This window comes from Salvelinus fontinalis, chromosome 38 (genome assembly GCF_029448725.1).
Source record: "Salvelinus fontinalis isolate EN_2023a chromosome 38, ASM2944872v1, whole genome shotgun sequence".
Taxonomy (NCBI): domain Eukaryota; kingdom Metazoa; phylum Chordata; class Actinopteri; order Salmoniformes; family Salmonidae; genus Salvelinus; species Salvelinus fontinalis.
Window position 1 is genome coordinate 6592702 of NC_074702.1, and position 23146 is coordinate 6615847.

Below are 23146 nucleotides of genomic sequence, written 5' to 3' on the forward strand. Positions count from 1 at the left end.
TGAACCATGTCAGATCAGAAATTGCAAGATAAATGTGCACTAATAAAACAACTACAGCCAACATCCATGAACAAAACATCAATAAGGAACAAGACTTTAGACGTGTTGAATAGCTGAGACATGTATTCCATTGGTAACACTGAACTGTTAAAAGGCAGGGAGAGTTACAATCATCATAGTATCAAGGTGAAACCATTCAGAAACAAACAAAAATACACAAGAAATATTACACGTGACAGAGAGAAAGATGGAGAAGCAACCATCAAGGAATGTGTTCTGTACTGGTCATGTACTGAAATGAGTTGGCTGATAAAACACAAGGGAGTCGTTTCTTCGGGGCTAGGGTTTTGGCACAAGGAAAAGGAGGGATGGTTTGGCTATATTTCAGATTGTGGTAAGCAATAATAATACAATGCTTCCATGCTATCTAGTAAATTAAATGACAAGAAATATCATTCCAAATAACTTTTTTTATTCTACTGTCAGCACAATATATATTTTTTTAATTATATAGTAATACCATTACATTTGTAATAAGATAGCAGTCAAACATTTTGGCAGTGACTGAGGACTGACTGGTAAAAGGTAGTAGCTTGGTCTTTCTACAACCTTACCTTAGCAGTCAGTCAGTCCTCAGTCACTGCCAAAATGTTCTGACTGAGGCAACTTATTTCCTAATATAGTGCACTACTTTGGCCCAGGTCTGACCAAAAGTGTCTGGGGAATAGCCGGGTGTCATTTGAGATGTAGCCAGTGACACACAGACAACAATAAAGAACAATAAATACATATTCACCATACAGTATAAAATTACATCTCTAATCAAATAATCTCAGACACCCAGAACTCAATTCTGGCGTAATTGCAGCAGATGCTCTATTTATGTTACGTGCATCTGTCCACAAGAGATTACTAATCAAATAACTAATGACTACGGAATGCAGGACAGATAATTTTTGTAAAGAAGAAGAGATGAGTAAAATGCTCATTTACAGGCCAAGTCAAATCAAAAGAGAACATTTCAGAAGATCACCCAAAACGACATTTTAAATAATGCAGTAAAATAAAATCAGTTTAAAATCATCATAGCATATACCTTAAGCAATTTGTATTTTTCTAAACCACAGATTCCATTCTGAAATTTGCACTGGTCTTTTAGGTTCCAGTAGCTCCTCTTGACACAGTGAAAGTTATTTCAAGTTTCTTGGTCTTTACTCTGAGAACAAATCACTGAGGATGGCTCCACTTAATAATGACAGAGAATTTGTTTTCCTTTCAACTTGGAGATAAGGGAGAAATGATCATCTTATCATAATACAAAACCTACTAAGAATGTTGAGGAAAGAGAACGTATACAACTGCCACATTCATTATGAATGGATCCTCTATATGCGTTTTAAACCTAGACAAGTATAACTCAGTATGTACTCATGATTATCCAAAGTTCAGTTTTCTGCACTATTCTATAACTTATCATAGGAACGGCCTGATAAATGGAAAACTCGAAAATATAAAGAAGCAGAAAGTCTTGTTGCCCCGGGAAAATGCATTGTTGATCTGGTCATGGCTTGAGATAAATCATGCATTGATGTCAATGGGATTAGAGATTTAGGCAAAAATACAGACTGAGTAACATACTTAGATCCCAGTTGAAATTCAGTCCTTGCTCTATGAATGGATTCAAGGGATGTGCCGCTGTGGTTATACAGTACTTTCTACTCTGTTTCAAGGCAGCATCTTGAACCTACAGCCTTAGAACATACAATTTTGTGTCCTCTAAACTAATTGAAGTATATTTGTATGAAAATCGACTGTGATTTGAAATAATCACACACATACGCACAAGTGAAGTAGCTGAATAATCTACATCCCCCTGAACTTTTGCAACTCACACATCAAAAATAACATTCATTAAAGCAAACATTCTTTCACCCAATTATACCTGTATGTACACGGGGTTTGTAATGTAATATCACCATGGCAACTGTTACTGGGTTACAACAATGTTCATAAGGGTTCACTGTATTCAGCTAACAGTCCAATGATGTCTCCTGGTTAGGGAAATCCTACAACTTCATCTATTCTACCTCCCAACTGCAAGTCAAACCCTAGTAGGGTCTAGGGGGCAGTTCGGGATTGAACATAACTCTTCTCTACCAGGGGAGACATCACTGGACCTAACTGACAAAAGTGACCCATACAGATCAGTGACAGACTGTGCATTGTGGGAATAGTAGTTCTTTAGTAAACCTATCCTCCCCATATAGTACATCCTCCCATCAATCCATTCTCACTCTGTCTTCTCTCTCACGTCCTCTTGCTTCACCTCTATCTTCTCCCCCTCAATTTTCTCCTCCTTTTCACTCTTCTTTCTCTCCCTCTTTCCTCCCTTCATCAGCCTCCCGAACAGAATGCAGGCCAGGGCGATGATGTGGATGATGAAGTAGATGGAGGTCCAGTAGTGGACGGTGTCGCTGGCCTTCAGCAGGACAAAGCCCATACACATGTAGTCATAGGCCCTCATCTTAAGGAACCAGTGGACCCAGTCGAAGGCACTCTGACCCCGGGGCCCCAGCTTGGCCCTGACAGATGCCTCCATGGCCGACTCAGCCGCAATGCACAGGGGAATGGTGAGGAATGACAGGTAGTAGCCAGCGTGAAGCCCGTGCCAGTATGCACTGATGAACATGGTCCATCCAGCCCTGGGAGAGAGAAAGAGAGAGAGAGAATTGTGAAACATATGCATCAAATGACATTCAGGGGACATCTTATCTGGCAGTTACAAATATATTGAAAGTAGACTAGTTTAACAGACTTCTATGAGACAGTTTATTTGAGACATAATACACATGCCTTCTCTAGTGAACCTGCATAGGGCCCTTACTTGAGTGCGTAAGCCTTGAAGGGGGAGTTGGGGTAGATGTAGTGATGCAGCCACCACTGCACAGTCATGTTCCAGTAGCGCATCCCGTGGCGGACCTTCACACAGAAGTCAGTGTTGTATGGGTCAATGTTCTGGATGGTTTTGAAGTCGTACACAACCGGACTTTCAGGGTCAGGGCTGGAGAGACCGAAGAATCAAAACCAAGATTAAACACTTAAATAATTAGGAATTAATGTACTTGACTGTTTTCCCCAACTGGACTGAATATCCTGTGTGAGACTTGCCTGTAGTTGACAGTGGGACCACCTCCCGGCTTGGAGAGCGCCCCCTCTGGGTAACAGCCCAGTCCTGCGCTGATGCAGCCAGCCTCTGCCCCACACCATGCAGCGTAGAACCGCATCCGGAACACAAAGAACACCACCGTCATGTAGAACAACCTGGAGGGGGGGATAGAGAGAGACCTCATTAATGTATAACTACGAGTGAAGAGCAACAATGGTCTGGAATACTAAATAGACAAGAGTTCTGTCTCAATTCTGTTTCACTGGAATTGGTGCTTGTCCTTCAATTGTTTTCAGTCATCTGGGAAATCCATCCATTTAGCCCTCTATTATTTAATGATTTAAAATCTCGTAGCTCTCTGGAGAGAGAAAAACAGCGGTGAATGAACTCACAATTCTGTTATGCCAACTCAAAATAAATATATAAATTAAAAAATCTACTCTACCGTTCAAAAGTTTGGGGTCACTTAGAAATGTCCTTGTTTTCCATGAAAGCATAAATGAAATTAGTTGCAAAATGAATAGGAAATAGTCAAGACGTTGACAAGGTTATAAATTATGATTTTTAATTGAAATTATAATTGTGTCCTTCAAATTTTGCTTTCGTCAAAGAATCCTCCATTTGCAGCAATTAAAGCCTTGCAAATCTTTGGCATTCTAGTTGTCAATTTGTTGAGGTAATCTGAAGAGATTTCACCCCATGTTTCCTGAAGCACCTCCCACAAATTAGTTTGATGGGCACTTCTTTCGTACCATACGCTTAAGCTGCTCCCACAACAGCTCAATAGGGTTGAGATCCGGTGACTGTGCTGGCCACTCTATTATAGACAGAATACCAGCTGACTGCTGCTTCCCTAAATAGTTCTTGCATAGTTTGGAGCTGAGCTTTGGGTGATTGTCCTGTTGTAGGAGGAAATTGGCTCCAATTAAGCGCTGTCCACAGGGTATGGCATGGCATTGCAAAATGGAGTGATAGCCTTCCTTCGAGATCCCTTTTACCCTGTACAAATCTCCCACTTTGCCACCACCAAAGCAGCCCCAGACCATGACATTGCCTCCACCATGCTTGACAGATGGCGTCAAGCACTCCTCCAGCATCTTTTCACTTTTCCTGCGTCTCACCAATGTCCTTCTTTGTGATCCGAACACCTCAAACTTAGATTTGTCTGTCCATAACACTTTTTTCCAATCTTCCTCTGTCCAGTGTCTGTGTTCCTTTGCCCATCTTAATCTTTTATTTTTATTGGCCAGTCTGAGATATGGCTTTTCCTTTGCAACTCTGCCTAGAAGGCCAGCATCCCAGAGTCGCCTCTTCACTGTTGACGTTGAGACTGGTGTTTTGCGGGTACTATTTAATGAAGCTGCCAGTTGAGGACTTGTGAGGCATCTGTTTCTCCAACTAGACACTAATGTACTTGTCCTCTTGCTCAGTTGTACACCGGGGCCTCCCACTCCTCTTTCTATTCTGGTTAGAGACAGTTTGCGCTGTTCTGTGAAGGGAGTAGTACACAGCGTTGGACGAGATCTTCAGTTTCTTGGCAATTTTCGCATTGAATAGCCTTAATTTCCCAGAACAAGAATAGACTGATGAGTTTCAGAAGAAAGGTCTTTGTTTCTAGCCATTTAGAGCCTGTAATCGAACCCACAAATGCTGATGCTCCAGATACTCAACTAGTCTAAAAAAAGGCCAGTTTTATTGCTTCTTTAATCAGTACAAAAGTTTTCAGCTGTGCTAACATAATTGCAAAAGGGTTTTCTAATGATCAATTAGCCTTTTAAAATGATAAACTTGGATTAGCTAACACAATGTACCATTGGAACACAGGAGTGATGGTTGCTGATTATGGGCCTCTGTACGCCTATGTAGATATTCCCTTTTTTTTTTTTTATCTGCCGTTTCCAGCTACAATAGTCATTTACAACATTAACAATCTCTACACTGTATTTCTGATCAATTTTATGTTATTTTAATGGACACATATTTTTTTGCTTTTCTTTAAAAAAAAAACAAGTGACCTCAAACATTTGAATGGTAGTATACCTTTTTTTGATACAAGCAATTTTTTAACAACATTTTTACAAAATCAAGAGCGCTGTTTTGCTACCTGAAGAAAAAGTGATGTTCCAGGAACTCTTCAGTGCGGACGTATGCCAGGGGGAAGTACATGTTGGCGGTCAGGAACAGAGCTCCGTAGACAGGCACCAACCTCAGCCTCAGCATGCAGGGTACCCAGCCAGGAAGGTCCACGGAGCTGGGCTGCCTCACCCAGTCCACATAGGTTTGGAACCGGAAGAACGGGCCTTTAGGGAGATGCAGGGATAAATGAAGGGATGAAGAGAGAGCATTGAGGGAGAAGTGGTAGGATAGACAAGGTGAATAGTACAAGTTAGAAAAGACAATAAGGAGAGAGAGGGATCATTGGAGGACAAAAAAAGGATAGAGTGCAAGGAGGAGTAGTGTTAATGGGTGATGGACGAAGGGGTGAGTAAAAAAAAGGAGGGAGAGTTACAGGAAGGTCGTGTAGTGGAAGAGAACGTAAGCAGACTCACAATATTTTACTAGTGGCAGATAGAAAGACAGAGAGAAACAGTTAAAATGGGTGCAAAAGCAAATTAGTGGCAAATCATACTAGATACATGGTACATTTACACCACACACATACACACTGAAGCCATTCACCTGTCTCCATATCAAAAAGAGGTCCAGAGAAAAGGGTTAACTGTGGATATGTTGACAGTAGCCCTGTATGATAAAACAAACTAGGGAATGGGGCTAGACAGCCTTACCTGTCATTATACCCACATAGCAGTAGCTATAGGCTATCATATCATAGAGGGAAGGCTCTTGGGATAGTCCACCAACCACAGGAGACTTAGAGAATGAGCTCACTTCCTGTTTCTTCTCCAGGTGAAAACTCTGCACCTCATTGGCCAGACTGACCATCTGAATGAAAACAAGTGGGTTGTTACTGTAAACAACATCATGATGCATTATGCCCTTGCATTTCAGTAATTGTGTATGTCCTCCATCTCTTCCTGTAGATGTACCTTCAGAGTGAGGAGTAGCTGGATGGCGTTGGCAAAGGGTGTTGGCGGCGGCAGGCCGAACCATGTGACAAGTCTGAAGAAGAGGAGGTAGAGGAAGGTCCAGGCCAGAGAGAGAGCTGGGGCACTCCTGAAGAAGGTAAACAGGGGAATGTGTGATAGAGAGAGGTTCCTGACTGTCACACTAAATAGTGGCACAGCATTACGACACAGGAGTGTTCTACATTGTCTGTTGATACAGTTGAAGTCAGAAGTTTACATACACCTTAGCCAAATACATTTCAACTCAGGTTCACAATTCCTGACATTTAATCCTAGTAAAAAGTCCCTGTCTTAGGTCAGTTAGGATCACCACTTTACTTTAAGAATGTGAAATGTCAGAATAGAGAATGATTTATTTCAGCTTTTATTTCTTTCATCACATTCCCAGTGGGTCAGAAGTTTACATACACTCAATTAGTATTTGGTAGTGTAACAGTATAACTTTAGACCGTCCCCTCGCCCCGACCCGGGCGCGAACCAGGGACCCTCTGCACACATCAACAACAGTCACCCACGAAGCGTCGTTACCCATCGCTCCACAAAAGCCGAGGCCCTTGCAGAGCAAGGGGAACCACTACTTCAACTCAAGGTCTCAAAGCAAGTGACGTAACCGATTGAAACGCTATTAGCGCGCACCACCGCTAACTAGCTAGCCATTTCACATCCGTTACACTAGCATTGCCTTTAAATTGTTTAACTTGGGTCAAACGTTTCAGGTAGCCTTCCACAAGCTTCCCACAATAAGTTGGGTGAATTTTGGCCCATTCCTCTTGACAGAGCTGGTGTAACTGAGTCAGGTTTGTAGGCCTCCTTGCTCGCACACGCTTTTCAGTTCTGCCCACAAATGTTCTATGGGAATGATGTCAGGGCTTTGTGATGGCCACTCCAATAACTTTACTTTGTTGTCCTTAAGCCATTTTGCCACAACTTTGGAAGTATGCTTGGGGTATTGGGTTCATTGCTTGGGTTCATTTGGAAGACCCATTTGCGACCAAGCTTTAACTTCCTGACTGATGTCTTGAGATGTTACTGCAATATATCCACATAATGTTCCTACCTCATGATGCCATTTATTTTGTGAAGTGCACTTGTCCCTCCTGCAGCAAAGCACCCTCACAACATGATGCTGCCACCCCCGTGCTTCTTGGTTGGGATGGTGTTCTTCGGCTTGCAAGCCTCCCCCTTTTTCCTCCAAACATAACAATGGTCATTATGGCCAAACAGTTCTATTTCTGTTTCATCAGACCAGAGGACATTTCTCAAAAAAGTACGATCTTTGTCCCCATGTGCAGTTGCTAACCGTAGTCTGGCTTTTTTATGGCGGTTTTGGAGCAGTGGCTTCTTCCTTGCTGAGCGGCCTTTCAGGTTATGTCGATATAGGACTCGTTTTACTGTGGATATAGATACTTTTGTACCGGTTTCCTCCAGCATCTTCACAAGGTCCTTTGCTGCTGTTCTGGGATTGATTTCCACTTTTCACACCAAAGTACGTTCATCTCTAGGAGACAGAACGCGTCTCCTTCCTGAGCGGTATGACGGCTGCGTGGTCCCATGGTGTTTATACTTGCATACTATTGTTTGTACAGATGAACGTGGTACCTTCAGGCATTTGGAAATTGCTCCCAAGGATGAACCAGACTTGTGGAGGTCTACAAAAGGATGAACCAGACTTGTGGAGGTCTACAATTTTTTTCTGAAGTCTTGGCTGATTTCTTTTGATTTTCCCATGATGTCAAGCTAAGAGGCACTGAGTTTGAAGGTAGGCCTTGAAATACATCCACAGGTACACCTCCAATTGACTCAAATGATGTCAATTAGCCTATCAGAAGCTTCTAAAGCCATGACTTCATTTTCTGGAATTTTCCAAGCTGTTTAAAAGGCACAGTCAACTTAGTGTATGTAAACTTCTGACCCACTGGAATTGTGATACAGTGAATTATAAGTGAAATAATCCATCTGTAAACAATTGTTGGAATAATGACTTGTGTCATGCACGAAGTAGATGTCCTAACCGACTTGCCAAAACTATAGTTTGTTAACAAGAAATGTGCGGAGTGGTTGAAAAACTAGTTTTAATGACTCCAACCTAAGTGTATGTAAACTTCCGACTTCAACTGTATATAATTTGTATATTTTGAATAATGTGTCTTAGGGCTGGTAATTGCCAGGGACCTCACGATAAGATATTATCACAATACTTTGCCGCTGATACAATATGTATTGCGATTCAATACTAATGATTTTTTTTGCGATTTGATGTTCCAAAGATACTGCTCACCATATTTCTGCTGCAAAGGGACAAGAGAGAACCATGAAAACACAAGTTGTGATCAGACACGGAAATAAAAGTGCTGAAAACAAATTGGCTCCAGATTTAAAAAGAAGATGGAGAAGTTATGAAGAAAAAATACTGGAGTTTTGTTGCAGGTACAGCCAACTAGCGCAAGAAATTATATTGTGATATTGTCAAAAATAATCTCTCGGTATGTAACTGCATGGATTTCTTCCCCCCATCACTAATGTCTCACCGCCAGCTGCTCTTGATGATGATCCATGTTCCAAGCACTGTCACCAGCGAGTGGAGCGCATGGACATGACAGGTTGCTATGGTGATCGAGAGTCCCAAGAGCAACGCTGCCCCCTGCTTCACTGGAGGACCTACAGCAACAATAACACCCACATACATTTCACTTACAATAAATCTTCAGAGCAGAGCAGATAGGCCTATTATACATCATGTGTTAAAAAAATGTTTTACATGTTATCGTGATTGCAACTGCCTTTTCATTCATCTGTCCTGCGTGTAACCAGAATGTATTGAAAATAAAGAATTGTGTTTTTCAGTGTTAATCTATTCTAGGAGACACCATATAGGTTAGGTGAATTTATTCGACGGCCCAGATAGAATACTCACTCGGGTACCGGAATAGGAACCCGATGGGGATGGAAGCAGCGAGAAAGCCCAAGTAGACCAGCTCATCAGGAGACATCTCTCTGCACACAGGTACACAACACACACACACAGTATACAGTATGATCATGGTAACTTAAATAGGTCCTCTGTGCTGCATGGAAAAATTATGAGAAATTTGACTGCAGTTTGCATACAGCATCATTATGACAGTGATAAAGCCTGTGATTGACAACTTAATGTCTGTTCTATTCGAAGTTGCTATGCATGTTGGTTCCTCAATACACAAATATTGGTACAAGCTAAGTAGTATAAGAAAGTGTTTATATCATACACATGCCTCAACATCACATCGTCATGATAAACATTTTACACCACTGACGTGAGTTAGCGTGTGGACTGAATTAGGACTCGCCTGATCATGCCATGGATGGAGTAATCATTGAATTGCAACATACGCGTTACAAATGTTAGCACACGCTAAACTAGTTAGCTACTGCAGCCTTGCGTGACACCAGAGGGAGTACCGCAGTGACAATAGACAGGGGAAATATTTGTTCTAGAGGATCTTCTATAGGCGATAAGTTACTCATTCTAGAAACGCAAAAAATGTGGCTAGCTATCCCCCGGGACCACAACAAGCTAACTTGCTAAAGTAGCAGCCAACGTTAGCTCTTAGCTCAATTATATTATTCCCTGTATGTATAATAGGCCTATAGATGTACATCTCTGTTCAAAGGATGTAGCTAAACTTCTAGAGTAAACGTACTCACGTTTAAAATCAGGCCGACATTCAATATAGCTAACAATCCCTGGAATAAATATTCAAGCACAGTGATGATTTGGTAAATTCCACTTCCTACTACCGCAACAACGTGTCATTCACAACCAAAACCCCGCCCATGGACACTGCCCAGTCCATAAATTAAGGCAGTACGTTTCAAAAAGAATCAATCATTCTGCTTGAAATAGTTTGGAATTTTACATTAATATAGCGAAACCATTGATTAATGAGGAATATTATTTAATGTCTCATAAGCTTTGTTCAACTGTCATACCCAATGATACAGTATACACTGAACAAAAATATAAATGCAACATGTAAACTGTTGGTCCCGTATTTCATGAGCTGATATAAAAGATCCCAGAAATGTTCCAAAATGCTTATTTCTCTCAAATTTTGTGCACACATTTGTTTACATCCATTAGTGAGCATTTCTACATTACCAAGACAATACATCCATCTGATAGTTGTGGCATTTCAAGAAGCTAATTAAACAGCTTGATCATAACACAGGTGCACCTTGTGCTGGGGACAATAAAAGGCCACTCTAAAATGTGCAATTTTGTCACACAACGCCACAGATACCTCAAGTTTTGAGGGAGCGTGCAATTGGCATGCTGACTGCAGGAATGTCCAATTGAGCTTTTGCCGGAGAATTGAATATTAATTTCTCTACCATAATCGTTTTAGAGAATTTGGCAGTATGTCCAACAGGCCTCACAACCGCAGACCACATGTAGCAAAGCCAGCCCAGGATCTCACCTGCGGGATTGTCTGAGACCAGCCGCCCGGACAGCTCAATTAACCTTTTTGTTGTTGAAAACCTTAGATTTTCTGCACAAACTGTTAGAAACCGTCTCAGGGAAGATCATCTGCGTGCTTGTCATCCTCACCAGGGTCTTGACCTGACTGCAGTTCTATGTCGTAACCAACTTTAGTGGGCAAATGTTCACCGGCATGCTGGAGAAGTGTGCCCTTCATGGATGAATCCCGGTTTCAACTGTACCGGGCAAATGGCAGACAGCGGTATGGCGTCATGTGGGCGAACGGTTTGCTGATGTCAAGTTGTGAGCAGAGTGCCCCATGATGGCGGTGGGGTTATGGTATGGGCAGGCATAAGCTACGGAAAAACAAACGCAATTGCATTTTATAAATGGCAATTTGAATGCACAGATACCGTGATGAGATCCCGAGGCCCATTGTTGTGCCATTCATTGTGTTCAGTGTATATTCCCCATCAGGACCTAAAATAAGCTTGTGTTATGCCATTGTAACCAATGTTAAACATGGTGAATATCATTTCATATTATGGATGTTTGTTCCTGGCATCCATAGCCATCTATGAATGTGTTTACATTTCTCCAGCCCCATGAAGGAGTGGAGGAATGGCTGCTTTATCATTTTAACCTCAGATTGGCCTAAATTTCAAGTGCCAAATTTATGAATACCATCGGTCTAACTATGCTGTTAGATAAAACATGCATTTTACCTACATTTATTCCCCATGAATCCACAATCCTATTGGAGCGTTACAGCAGACAAAGCACTTACCCTGTGCCATTCGCTTATTGAGACAGCCTACAGGGAGGTCAGAGACCTGGCAGTGTGGTGTCGGGACAACCTCAGCAAGACAAAGGAGCTGATCGTGGACTACAGGGAATGGAGGGCCGAGCATGCCCCCATGCACATTGTTGGGGATGTTGTGAAGCAGGTCGAGAACTTCAAGTTCCTTGGTGTCCACATCACTAATCTATCATGGGCCACACACGTTGAAAAGGGCACACCTCTTCAGGTCTAAGAGATTTGGCATGGGCCCTCAGATCCTCTACAGCTACACCATTGAGAGAATCTTGACTGGCTGCATCACCACTCGTTATGGTAACTGCTCAGCATCCAACCGCAAGACTAGAGGGTAGTGCGCATGGACCAGTACATAATTTGGGCCGAGCTCCCTGCCATCCAGGACCTCTAACCCAGGCGGTGTCAGAGGAAGGCCCTAAAAATTGTTCAGACTCCAGCCAGTTCTGATAACAGGGAAAAGTGATGCACCACGTCTGGAACCAACAAGACACTGCACAGCTCCTACCCACAAGCTGTCCAGTTGCTAATTAGTTAACCAATAGCTAGTTAATCTGCATTCACCTTTTTTGCTTTCTTGACATGTCACCGTTCATTCCATTGCCTAGTCACTTACCATCTACTTCAATTCCTTAATACCCCTGCACATCAACCTGGTACCATGTCTCTAGCCAAGTTATGGTTAGTCACATGTTATTTTTCTCCACTGTTGGGAACAGCCCATTAGCAAGCAGTTCAATTAGTCTATACCTGTTTACAAAGCATGTGACCATTTGATTAGTTGTCACTTCCAATAGCCAACCGAACAAAAGTCAGAATTATATTATCCCTATAAATGTCCAGCAATCACACATCTATAACCCTAATGTAGTCATTGTGTAGTCAATTATTGTGCAGATGCCTTAACTAGCGTCAGTTCCCACAACATATCAAGTAAAAATCACTTAAAGTTGTGGTCAAATAATGTTTTTATTATTGAAAAACAGGAAGTGTCAGACACGAACACCCCCAGTCAGCCTCCATTTTAATCCTCCTCTTCCTCATCAGCTCCTCCAGCACCACCCTGGCCCTTCTTGGCATTCTTTCTCTTGACACGGCCGGGGCGTCCGCCACCGTATGGTGAACGCAGGGAGAAGTCAATGTGCTTCTGGCTGTCCAGGCGCACCACGAAGGAGGGGATGTTGACCACCTGCTTGCGCACACTGGAGGGAGAAAGGACACCTCAATGAGTGGTTTGTTCCTCCCCACTTAATAGCATAGACAAATAACAATCTAGAATAGTTTGGCATCAATGACAGGCCTCATTCACGAGGAATTCTTGACACCACAGGAAGTCTGAATATTAATTTTAATCATCGGCCTGCCTGATGAGGTAAAGTACTCTTACCAAACTAAATTGAAGACCATGCGATTGCCTTACAAGTCAAATACACTTGAGAGTTTGCCGTGACCATTGGTCCACATAACTGCCCGAGGTGCAATCCTCCATACATTACCTGTCAGCAAATAAGACAGTAGCAGTCTGCCTCTCGCTTGGCTCTGGGCAGTCTTATAGACAAGGTATACAGTCTGTTACGGCATTGACCTTGCTGAAACTGTTTGCCAACTCTTGATGGGCAGGATTGGCTCTGGGCAGTCATAGACAAGGTATACGGTTTGTTACCGAATTGACCTTGCTGAAACGTTAAACCACACTCAGGGATGAGCTATCGTTTGTGAGGCCCTCTAAGGATTGAGAAAGTAACTCATGAGTTGTGCAGTTTCAACTCATAATAGTTCCCTGAACAGTTAGTGTAGGCATGTGAGATAATTTTAGACATGTACATGTTACAAATGGTTTAACAACCAGTCATAAGTTCATCATAGAGCCTGTTTAAAATAACAGACCAGTGTAATGATCTACCGACTTGTCCTTTCTAGCATGGCCATCTAGTGACCAACAGCTTACCGGATGTGCCTCTGGCGGATGAGAACGCGGGCGTGGTGGATGCTCTTAGCGAGGCCCAGCTTGAAGACCTGAGTCTGGAGCCTCCTCTCCAAGAAGTCCTCCACCTTCAGGCCCAGGATGTAATCGAGCTTCATCTTACCCTCATCCAGCACACCGATCCTCACCAGACGCCTGAGCAGGGCGTTACCTAGGAGACAGGATGCAGCAATTTCCAGTCACTGATCACTTATCTGGCTTTAATCAGGGACTGATTGAGACCTGGAACCCCAGGTGGGTGCAATTAATTCAGGTAGAACAGAACCAGCAGTAATCTGGACCTCTTAGGGTAAAATTGGATTATCCCCGATTTAAGGCATCTGGAAATCTGACTGACGGCCTCATTCACGAGGAATTCTTGACACCACAGACAATCTGAATATCGAATATTTAAATCATTGGCCGATATCTCACTAGCTAACAGCTCAAGGGACTTTTACGAACAGTCAAAATATAGTTTAGAGAACAATCTAGCTGTGGCGTACCTTCAAAAAGACGCTTGGGGTCCTTCTCATCCAGAGTGAGCAGCTCTCTGGCGGCCTTGCGGATCTTGGCCAGGGTGAACTTCACCCTCCACACCTCACGCTTGTTCCTCAGACCATACTCCCCTGAGAGAGATTAAAGTTAATTTACTTTAAAAAAAATACATGGTATTTAGAGACCAGCAGATTCAATAACATCAAAACCTGCTATTTGCACACATACCGATAAGTTTAAGCTCCTGGTCGAGACGAGACTTCTCGAAGGGGCGGCGGGGGGTGACGTATGTCTTGCGACAAACCCAACTCCTGGCAACCGGCATGGTGGATCAAAATTCCTGAGGAATAAGAATTGATCTAGCTGTTTAGTTCCAACATTGCGATTACACAAGTGATTATACTGAATTTCAACCCATGTTAATTATTCTGCAGACCATCTTTAAGTCACACACAGTAATACGTAACATTTTTAATAAGGCAGTTACGCTATTAGCAAAATATAAGTAGATTTAATTGTATGGATCAGGGTCAGTTCACCGACAGGCTCCGACAGTGGTACTCCGTAACTTGGCTAGCGAAACCGAACAGTGGGAACTTGTTAGCTATTTAACCAGCGTCAACGGATTCATATAAATAGACAATTTATATTAAGGACCCCCCCCTATACAACTGCACATTGTAAATATAGTTTGATAAAGTGTAAAGTTTTCGAGAAGATGCAGAGACATCTACAGCACAGTAACGTCAGGCCTCACCGGCGATGTCACTATTGCTAGCTAGCTAACGTTAGCGTGCTAACCACGTTGTACAGTGCGTGTACGACTGACATGACCGAATAAGGCAGAAGTAATGCCAAAAATATACAAAAGATGTTGGTCGGTGTTACTGAAATGCACAACTAAACGTATAAATACATTACTTCTCAACATTGCGACCCTACTTCTATGGAAAAACAAGACAGACTAAAGCGCATAATAAGTTATTACCTGTGTTCCACAGGCCAGTGCGATAAAGAGGAAGTCAAATTGGATTTCTCCAATATTTATATGGATCCCAGAAACTACATTTCCCATAAATATGTGACGACACCACTTCAAAGCAGCAGTTGGTGCTGCAAATACCTCCATCTGTTGTTCAACTTTAAAACTACAGCTTTGTTCGTCAAACTAAAACTGTTTGTTTACTTGCTGAACAAGTTGCTGAACAACTAACTTTTCAAACAACTATCTAGTCTAGTGTACTACACGGAATGAACGTTGGATCACCTAGGTATGCCATGTATTATTTTGTGAGCTGTTGTGTAGGCCTCTGTTCGGTTATTGAACATTGTTTAGGAAAAAAAATGTGTAACGTAATGTGTGTAGACCGGCATCCTATGTTGGGGCTCTGTGTGTGTGTGTGTGTGTGTGTGTGTGTGTGTGTGTGTGTGTGTGTGTGTGTGTGTGTGAGAGAGAGAGACCCAGCTGTCACAAATCTCTGACAGCCACCACTGTCAGTGCTACTGGGAGACAGAGAGCAAAGATGTACACACAACAAATGGTCTGTGTGTTGATTCATTCATTTTTTTGTGTAATGGTAGCTAATGCTTTTAGAAAAGTGATAGCCTACTAACCACCACACCCACTCAAACGACATGTTGCACGTGCACTCACAACAGAAGAGCGTGCATATGGTACCTAGTAGTAGGCTAATTGACAGATTGATAGAGAGGGGGTGGAGGTGGCAGAGAGAGAGAGACAGGGACTATTTATAACACCCTGAAACGGGACCCTTTACATGTGTTTCTGTCTGTCAGGCCGACCAACTGACAGGCTGACAGACACACAGCAGTGTTCTTTCTAACTTCTCTGCCATATCCTGTCTTCCTACCTAGACAGGTTGACTGTTTCTTAGTTTAGGGTGTTTGTTTTAATTTTTTTAAACTGAGAGGTTGACTGTAGACAGTTATCCTTCTGACTTTACAGCTCTTCCTCTCATTCACTTGGACCTTCTGTGTTTTCATCACTTGGATTCTACTCTCTTTTTAGATTTTCCTGCCTTGTTTTTTCATCTCCTCTGAGCATACCATCCTCTCCCTTTCCCCCTTCACCCTCTCTTGTCCTCCCATCTCTCCACCATTCCCTCTCTCCTGGTGGTTTTCGGGCTATGCACCATGCTCTCTTCTCCTACAATGATTCTTCAGCCTTACGGACTGCCCGTCTATCCCCAGGGTGCCCAATGTTACCCCAGCCTAGTACAGGTAATCTACCTCTGTCTCTCTCCTTGTTCCTACCATGTTTTAGGCCGTGTGTGTAGCATTGGATGTCCTTCTTGGAACTCTGTCGGTAGACCCAGAGCCACATACAGAGATCAGCAAACTATCCTGCATAGCTGTTGGTGCAAACATGGCCCCCATTGAATTCTGTATACATGGCTCTCATCTCAAGCGTCATTGAGATAGTTTGGTTTTGAGTCACTGGATATGCTGAATCACTGGCCCGGGGAATGATATGTCATCATGACACAAACAACAGGTCTGTTTGTGAAATGGAAAGGGACATTCATATTAAATGTATTCAGGCCCAGTATTACACATTATAAAGGATACTGTTTGTGTTTTTCATGATGATGATAGCAAAGTGGTTTATTGAACTAGATTTCAAAATAATCCAAATTATGATGTTTAGTTCAGAGTAGTTCACAGCAAAATTATGTGGTTGTTCACAGCAACTGGTTGCCAGTGTAGATTTGTGTCATGAGATTGCAAACAGCTGCATCTAGGCCTAAATACTGTTGATAGGGCCAAACCCATTTGTTTTAAATGCAATGACACACTGGCAGTTATATTTAATCTGCAGGTCTCAGTGGTGCCAGCAGGTGGTTTTGTGTGTGTGTGTGTGTGTGTGTGTGTGTGTGTGTGTGTGTGTGTGTGTGTGTGTGTGTGTGTGTGTGTGTGTGTGTGTGTGTGTGTGTTCCGTGAGTCCCTGACAACCCATTGGTAAATGCCAGCACAGATATGATGTGTGTCTGGAATCTGTCTTCCTTGTCTCTCTGTGTCACAGCCCCTGTATTTTTAGCCTGTTCCTTGAAAAGTAGATTAACACAGAGAGAGAGAAGGCTCCCCTGTCATGCAGATAAGGGTGACACTGATAGTGTGTAGCTTAAGTAGGGGGATGAGGACCAGTGTACTGTGCTATGATCAGAACATACCAGCGGAGTAAAATGTCTGACGATCTGTGTTTGTGATCATTCCATATTACTGTATTCTGTATGTAATATACACTAAGTGTACAAATCATTAGGAACACCTTCCTAATATTGAGTTGCACCTCCTTTTTCCCTCAGAACAGCCTCAATTTGTCGGGGCATGGACTCTACAAGGTGTCAAAAGCATTCCACAGGGATGTTGGCCCAAATCAAATCAAATTTATTCATATAGCCCTTCGTACATCAGCTAATATCTCGAAGTGCTGTACAGAAACCCAGCCTAAAACCCCAAACAGCAAGCAATGCAGGTGTAGAAGCACGGTGGCTAGGAAAAACTCCCTAGAAAGGCCAAAACCTAGGAAGAAACCTAGAGAGGAACCAGGCTATGAGGGGTGGCCAGTCCTCTTCTGGCTTTGCTGACTCCAGTGTTTCCCACAGTTGTCCCAAATTGGCTGGATGTGTTTTGGGTGGTCGACCATTCTTGATACACATAGGAAACTGTTGAGCGTGAAATCCAGCAGCCTTGCGGTTCTTGACACACTCAAACCTGTGCGCCTGGCACCTACTACCATAACCCGTTATTAAATATTTTGTCTTGTCATTCACCCTCTGAATGGCACACCGACACAATCCATGTCTCAGTTGTCCCAAGGCTTACAAATCCATCTTTAACCAGTCTTCTCCCCTTCATTTACACTGACTTAAGTGGTTTTAACAGGTGACATCAATAAGGTAGCATAGCTTTCGCCTGGATTCACCTGGTCAGTCATGGAAAGATACTGAATATAGTAGGCCATAGGGTGTGTGAGTGTTTTTGTCTGTGCATTTGTATCCCCGGATTTATGAGCCCTCTTAAAGGGCACATCAGCAGTTTCCTGTTGTCTTCGGAGTGTAAATCCTCCAGCAGCTGTCCCAGCAACCACCTGTCTCAGAGCCGGTGACCTTTGACCCTGAGACCTGACAGCTGAATAGGGGGAGGAAGGACAGAGGGGAACAAATGGAAATCAAAAAAAGACTGCAAGGAATAAAGTTGAGACACATGGAGAGATACTGTGTATAATGTTTCTTTGCTGACAATGTAATACTCTACTGGGAGTGGGAGACAAAGAGAGAGAGAGAGAGAGAGAGTGTGTGAAGGTGGCCAGTGCTAGTATCAAATAGATTCTATTATCTCCCCCTGTCAGACACTCTCCATGTATGGTGTGAGCTTGGGAAGGTCAGATATTGGGGGGTGAGGTGGGGCGGGGGACACAATACAGGCATGTGTGTCGGTGTTGACATGTCCTCTAACATGGCCCAGTGACTGTGTGTAACTGATCGGCAGGATCTGCCATGTGAAAGCTAAAAGGACAGTTTCTGAATTATTATGCGTCAACCCTGGAATAAACCCAGATATACAACACCCATGCCTTCCAATATTAGCAGACATGATGCAGAGTAGTACATATAAAAACATTTTATTTTTAAAGGTTTTACTATGATTTTTTACATGGTTGTTGTTTAGGCCCATTTGAAAGCACTTTGTAAGATGATCTGCTAAATGACTAACCTTGTCAATGATATGCCTGTAAATCTATTCTAGAGACCTAATACATTCAAGATGGTATCAGTCTCACTTCTGACCATCTCCCAGTGGAATTTCTAAAGTAAGAATTCAGAAGTATAGGAGGAACACATGTGTGGTCTGTATAGAGAAATCCTGAACTTTGTACTGAAACCCCTGATGTTTGATAGGAAGAATCTGAGACCTACACAGACAAGGTGTTCTTTTTCCACTCCTAGTGAACTAAGATAGTCTATCTTATATTTTACATTACATTTACATGTTAGTCATTTAGCAGATGCTCTTATCTAGAGTGACTTACAGTTAGTGCATTCATCTTAAGATAGCTAGGTGGGACAACCACACATCAGTCATAGCAACTACGTTGTTCCTCAATAAATGAAGTAATCAGCAAAGTCAGTGCTAGTAGGAAAAGACAAGTGTGATTGTTAGTTCATATCTTAGTATAGTAAGACCTTTGATGCTGCGGTTTTACCTGCAGTAGCCACACTGTCTTGTTAGACCTATGAGAATGTAGGACACTCTCCCTGCGTTACGTATCAGAATCAGCTGATCGTACAAGGTTTAAATGATCAGATCAGCTTTCATACCTTCACTCCACTTCGCCCTCTTCAATTTCACCATCAGTCCTATCTCACCCCATCCGATGAGTGCAACAGCTGATGGACAGATAGAGAGAGAGGGGGGAGGAGGAGGAGAAGAGGTTGGAGAGAACAACATGAATTTGTATTAAATTACAGCCAGTCTGATATATAGGCCTTTAGACCTTGTGACACTTACTATGTTTACAACTGTAAAGGACAACATAAAAATCTACTAATAGCTCTGCCAATCTTCTGGTTGACCTCTGGTCAGTTTCAGAGTAGAGATATAAGGGTTTATTAATGTGTTTTAATGTGAAAGATATAAAACTACCCAAATGTTTCCTGCCTGCTTTTGTCTCTTCAAAGAGTCTGGTCAAAAAGAAGGTTTATGATATGAGTGATATGAATGATAAGAGTATTTACAAGGCATGGGAATATTTACAAGGCAGTACGTCAGCAATTACAGGGTAATAATAAGAATAGTATTCTTAGAGGTGACCTTTTAGTGGGCAAGTTGAAGTACGGCTACAGTATTAGCTTTTAATGTAGAAATTAAAAAAAATTGTGTAGCTCTCCTAAGTTTTTTGTGTTTTTCTGTGAGGAGGGGAGGCGGTTAAAAGTTATTGACAGGTACAAATGACCACAGCTGGCATAGCCACCCCAGCTCCCCCTCCTCCCAGAACTCCTGTCATGCGATTGGTGGTTAAGTAGAACTTATGGTGTAGTGGGCGGGTGGAAGCCGGCATTAAAATATGTGGCAGTTGTTGGACAATGTACCAGAGAATCAGATATGCAGTGACGGGGTAAGACTATCATCTATTCTCCTGTTGTGTCTGTGTCACCACTATCACTTTTTATTGTGTGAGAATTGGTCACATCACTGTGTGAACTCTCTGCTTTCTTGCTGTTTATTTTTGGTACATTGAAGAAACAATGGATTGGAATGGATTTGGTACATTGATTAGATAATCATGATGATGTTGAAGGTATTAGTCTGGAATCAGTTTCGTGCTGAGTTGATTTTTCATTACAATTAAGTGTTTGTAGGTGCACTGTTTTGGCATAAGTGGTAAAGTATTGGATATTTGCCAGATACTCTTTTCCAAAGCATGCTGAATCCTGAATGAATACTCAAAAGGAATTGTATGCGTATCACAGTGAGCTGTACTGTAGGTATGGGTCTGTTGTGTGGATCTTTCTTAAGGTCCTCAAGTTTTGTACCAGATATGCAAATCTAAGCTGCCCAGCACCACTCAACCATAATACATTTCCCAGGTGATATTGTAGACTCAAAGACTGAGAGAAAATGACTTTTATGAAGCCTGAGGTCTTTGTGCTTACATTAGAGATGATTCTATGGGCAGTCACACACACATTGTCAATGAATGTATGTTGTGAATCAAAAAGGTCTATTTTTAATGTAATTCATGAATATGTGGTGATAGTAATTGATTATTTTGTTTGTTATAACAAGAGTCACACTCACTATTACAATTTCAATATGGTTTATCCTACAGCTAGGATGGATAGATACTATGACAATGTTATTTTGATTGATTATTGACTGATTCTCTTCTCTCATCCAATCACAGGGAGGCCCTGGCCAGGAGGCTGGCCCCGGCAGTGGTGACCCCACCCTCCCCCAGGTCTTTGCCCAGCCTCCCTCATACCCTCTACCAGGACAAGCTCCTCCCACACCTGCAGGCAGACTTCCTCCTCTAGACTATAGTTCCGCCCACCCCAACTCAGAGTACCAGGAGCATCACCAGCTCAGAGTCTATCAGGGCCCGCAACACGAAGGGGCTGACACTCTGGCAGCCATTAGCACGGTAAGAACAACATGATAGACTGGAGGTGTGGGACTATAGAAGTAGTGTCCAGGAAAGATAGTCAAGATATGTAGCTACTGTATGTGTATATGGGGGAATCACATGTTGTTTGTAACATATTTCTAGGAGGGGATTTTATTCTGATCAACGACAACATGTCATACAAAGTTTGAGGAAATTCTTTGTCAGTAACATGGAACACACACAGAGGACCCTGCTACTTCTATGTTTAGCTCCCCAACTCCACTCCTGTGCCCATGTAGGGGAATATCCTTTGACATCCAGCAGAGCAGATAGGGGCAGCTGAGAGGAGATTCATTTTTGAAAGTGAATCCCCCCCATCTCTCTCTTTCCCTCTCCCATTTATCTGGAAATAGAGCAGCTAATCCCAAAGGCGTTAACATGCAGTATGTCTGTGTAAGATCATGCACCGGGTTACTGGTAGGGGGTCGGGGGTCGGGGTAAAGAAAGTTGAGAAAGGAGAAGTTAAAAACACAACACAGTATTTAAATGTATGTTTATAATTTAAATGTATTTTGATATATTGTATGGCATAAGTTATTAAGTAAGTTATCAGGATTCAATGTAATATTTCCTACTATTTATTTTCATATAGCCTACAGCACAAAATGACATGTATTTGATGGGATCTTATGTATTTTCATTAGGAACAATGCCCAGTTTATGAACTTATAATGAGGAAAACATGTACATGTATGTTTATGTCCAGTGTCCTGGTAGGCTTTATATACTGTAGGTTATTACTCTAGACAAAGACAGAGGTGAATGGTGAATAAAGGTCAATGCATTGTGACTATGAAGTCCTTTTCCCTGCCTCAGCAGCTCTTTCTGATGTCATAACTGACTTTTATGGCCACATTTATATATTCCATCACTAGAGCCCCTGACTTACAAGGTCCGTCCTGATTTTCGGGGAAAGTTGAGACGCCGCCACACATCATGGAGGTGGGGTCAACAGGGGAGGCTGAACGGGTGACCCCTCCCCCTCCGAAATATCGGCCAGGTTCAGAAATCAATTTTGCATCGTGACATGACACCAACATCCAACCCAACCCACCCACCCCTTTCTTCCACTCCCCCCTCCCCTCTCTTCACTGTCCCACTTCCCCAAAGCCTGTTTCTGGTGTGTGTGTGTGTGTGTGTGTGTGTGTGTGTGTGTGTGTGTGTGTGTGTGTGTGTGTGTGTGTGTGTGTGTGTGTGTGTGTGTGTGTGTGTGTGTGTGTGTGTGTGTGTGTGTGTGTGTGTGTGTGTGTGAGGATGATGAGGAGGTGGTGTTTGTGTGAACCATGCTGCCATGGGAAGCCAGTATATAACAACACAGCAGTAGCCTGTATGCACTCTATGTGTTTGTGTGAATCTCTCTCTCTCTCTCTCTCTCTCTCTCTCTCTCTCTCTCTCTCTCTCTCTCTGTGTGAATGTGTCTCTCTATCACTCTCCCTCTGTTTCTACCCCACTTATTAATACATGCCCCCTCGGAATCTTGAGTAATGATCTTTAACCTTTGGCAGAAAAAAGCAGCACCGTGACCCCAAACTGACATTTAGAACATTCAACTTTGACCCTGCCCGGCACTATGCCTCCCAGCTCCCACTCCTCACCCCAACCCAAGCTTTTTGCGCAAGTTCCTGCCTTGTTCACTTTATCTTTTTGTTTAATTTATTATTTATTGTCGCTCTGAAGACATTATGCACATCTCTTTCTATCAGCCTTCCTATATTATAATGCTAATAATACCTGTGTTTTCATTTCTGCATATTAGGATCTGTATTTTGATTTGCATTCATATTTATCTGCATTCACTTTGATTTTCAATTTAAGATATTTTTCACTTTTGCTATTTTTTTCTTTGCCATTTGTTTCTTCCTTTTACATTGCACTCTGCTCCCTCTCTCCTATCTCCCCCACTGCTCTCGCTCACTCCTTTTTTGGTGTAATATTTTTTTCATCTTAATTTTCTTGTTTGGACTCATATAA

The 23146-nt window shown here is 42.5% G+C and overlaps 3 protein-coding genes across 8 annotated transcripts in view; 1 reads left to right on the forward strand and 2 right to left on the reverse strand.

Moving 5' to 3' along the window:
* Positions 1–105: 105 nt before the first annotated feature.
* mboat7 (membrane bound O-acyltransferase domain containing 7) lies at positions 106–10064 on the reverse strand. The gene is made up of 9 exons (XM_055904355.1): positions 9937–10064; positions 9167–9246; positions 8781–8910; positions 6214–6340; positions 5953–6109; positions 5271–5466; positions 3169–3321; positions 2885–3061; positions 106–2702 (listed from the first exon to the last, which is right to left on the reverse strand). The coding sequence occupies exons 2-9, from the start codon at positions 9240–9242 to the stop codon at positions 2291–2293; spliced, it is 1428 nt and encodes a 475-aa protein (XP_055760330.1). The 5' UTR covers positions 9243–9246; positions 9937–10064; the 3' UTR covers positions 106–2290.
* Positions 10065–12475: 2411 nt separating this feature from the next.
* LOC129837872 (40S ribosomal protein S9) lies at positions 12476–15052 on the reverse strand. The gene is made up of 5 exons (XM_055904358.1): positions 14975–15052; positions 14215–14326; positions 13995–14117; positions 13474–13660; positions 12476–12727 (listed from the first exon to the last, which is right to left on the reverse strand). The coding sequence occupies exons 2-5, from the start codon at positions 14309–14311 to the stop codon at positions 12550–12552; spliced, it is 585 nt and encodes a 194-aa protein (XP_055760333.1). The 5' UTR covers positions 14312–14326; positions 14975–15052; the 3' UTR covers positions 12476–12549.
* A 784-nt stretch (positions 15053–15836) lies between these two features.
* The window catches only part of LOC129837874 (RNA binding protein fox-1 homolog 1-like), a 14303-nt gene continuing 6993 nt past the window's right edge, over positions 15837–23146 (forward strand). For 4 of the 6 annotated variants that reach the window (XM_055904361.1, XM_055904363.1, XM_055904366.1 and 1 more), the window contains exons 1-2: positions 15838–16227; positions 20915–21151. In XM_055904361.1, coding sequence (XP_055760336.1) covers positions 16141–16227; positions 20915–21151 — 324 coding nt within the window. In that variant the 5' untranslated portion in view covers positions 15838–16140. Of the gene's footprint in view, positions 16228–20914; positions 21152–23146 lie in introns of all 6 variants that reach the window. The other 2 variants (XM_055904362.1, XM_055904364.1) reach the window with 2 other exon arrangements.

Coding starts and splice junctions, on each gene's coding strand:
- mboat7 (XM_055904355.1), bottom strand. CDS start 9,242: ATGTCTCCTGATGAGCTGGTCTACTTGGGCTTTCTCGCTGCTTCCATC. Junction 6,341..8,780: donor ATCATCAAGAGCAGCTGGCG/GTGAGACATTAG, acceptor TACCTTCTTCAG/GAGTGCCCCAGCTCTCTCTC. Junction 6,110..6,213: donor AGCTACTCCTCACTCTGAAG/GTACATCTACAG, acceptor GTTTTCATTCAG/ATGGTCAGTCTGGCCAATGA.
- LOC129837872 (XM_055904358.1), bottom strand. CDS start 14,311: ATGCCGGTTGCCAGGAGTTGGGTTTGTCGCAAGACATACGTCACCCCC. Junction 14,118..14,214: donor CCAGGAGCTTAAACTTATCG/GTATGTGTGCAA, acceptor AATCTCTCTCAG/GGGAGTATGGTCTGAGGAAC. Junction 12,728..13,473: donor ATCCGCCAGAGGCACATCCG/GTAAGCTGTTGG, acceptor TTCTCCCTCCAG/TGTGCGCAAGCAGGTGGTCA.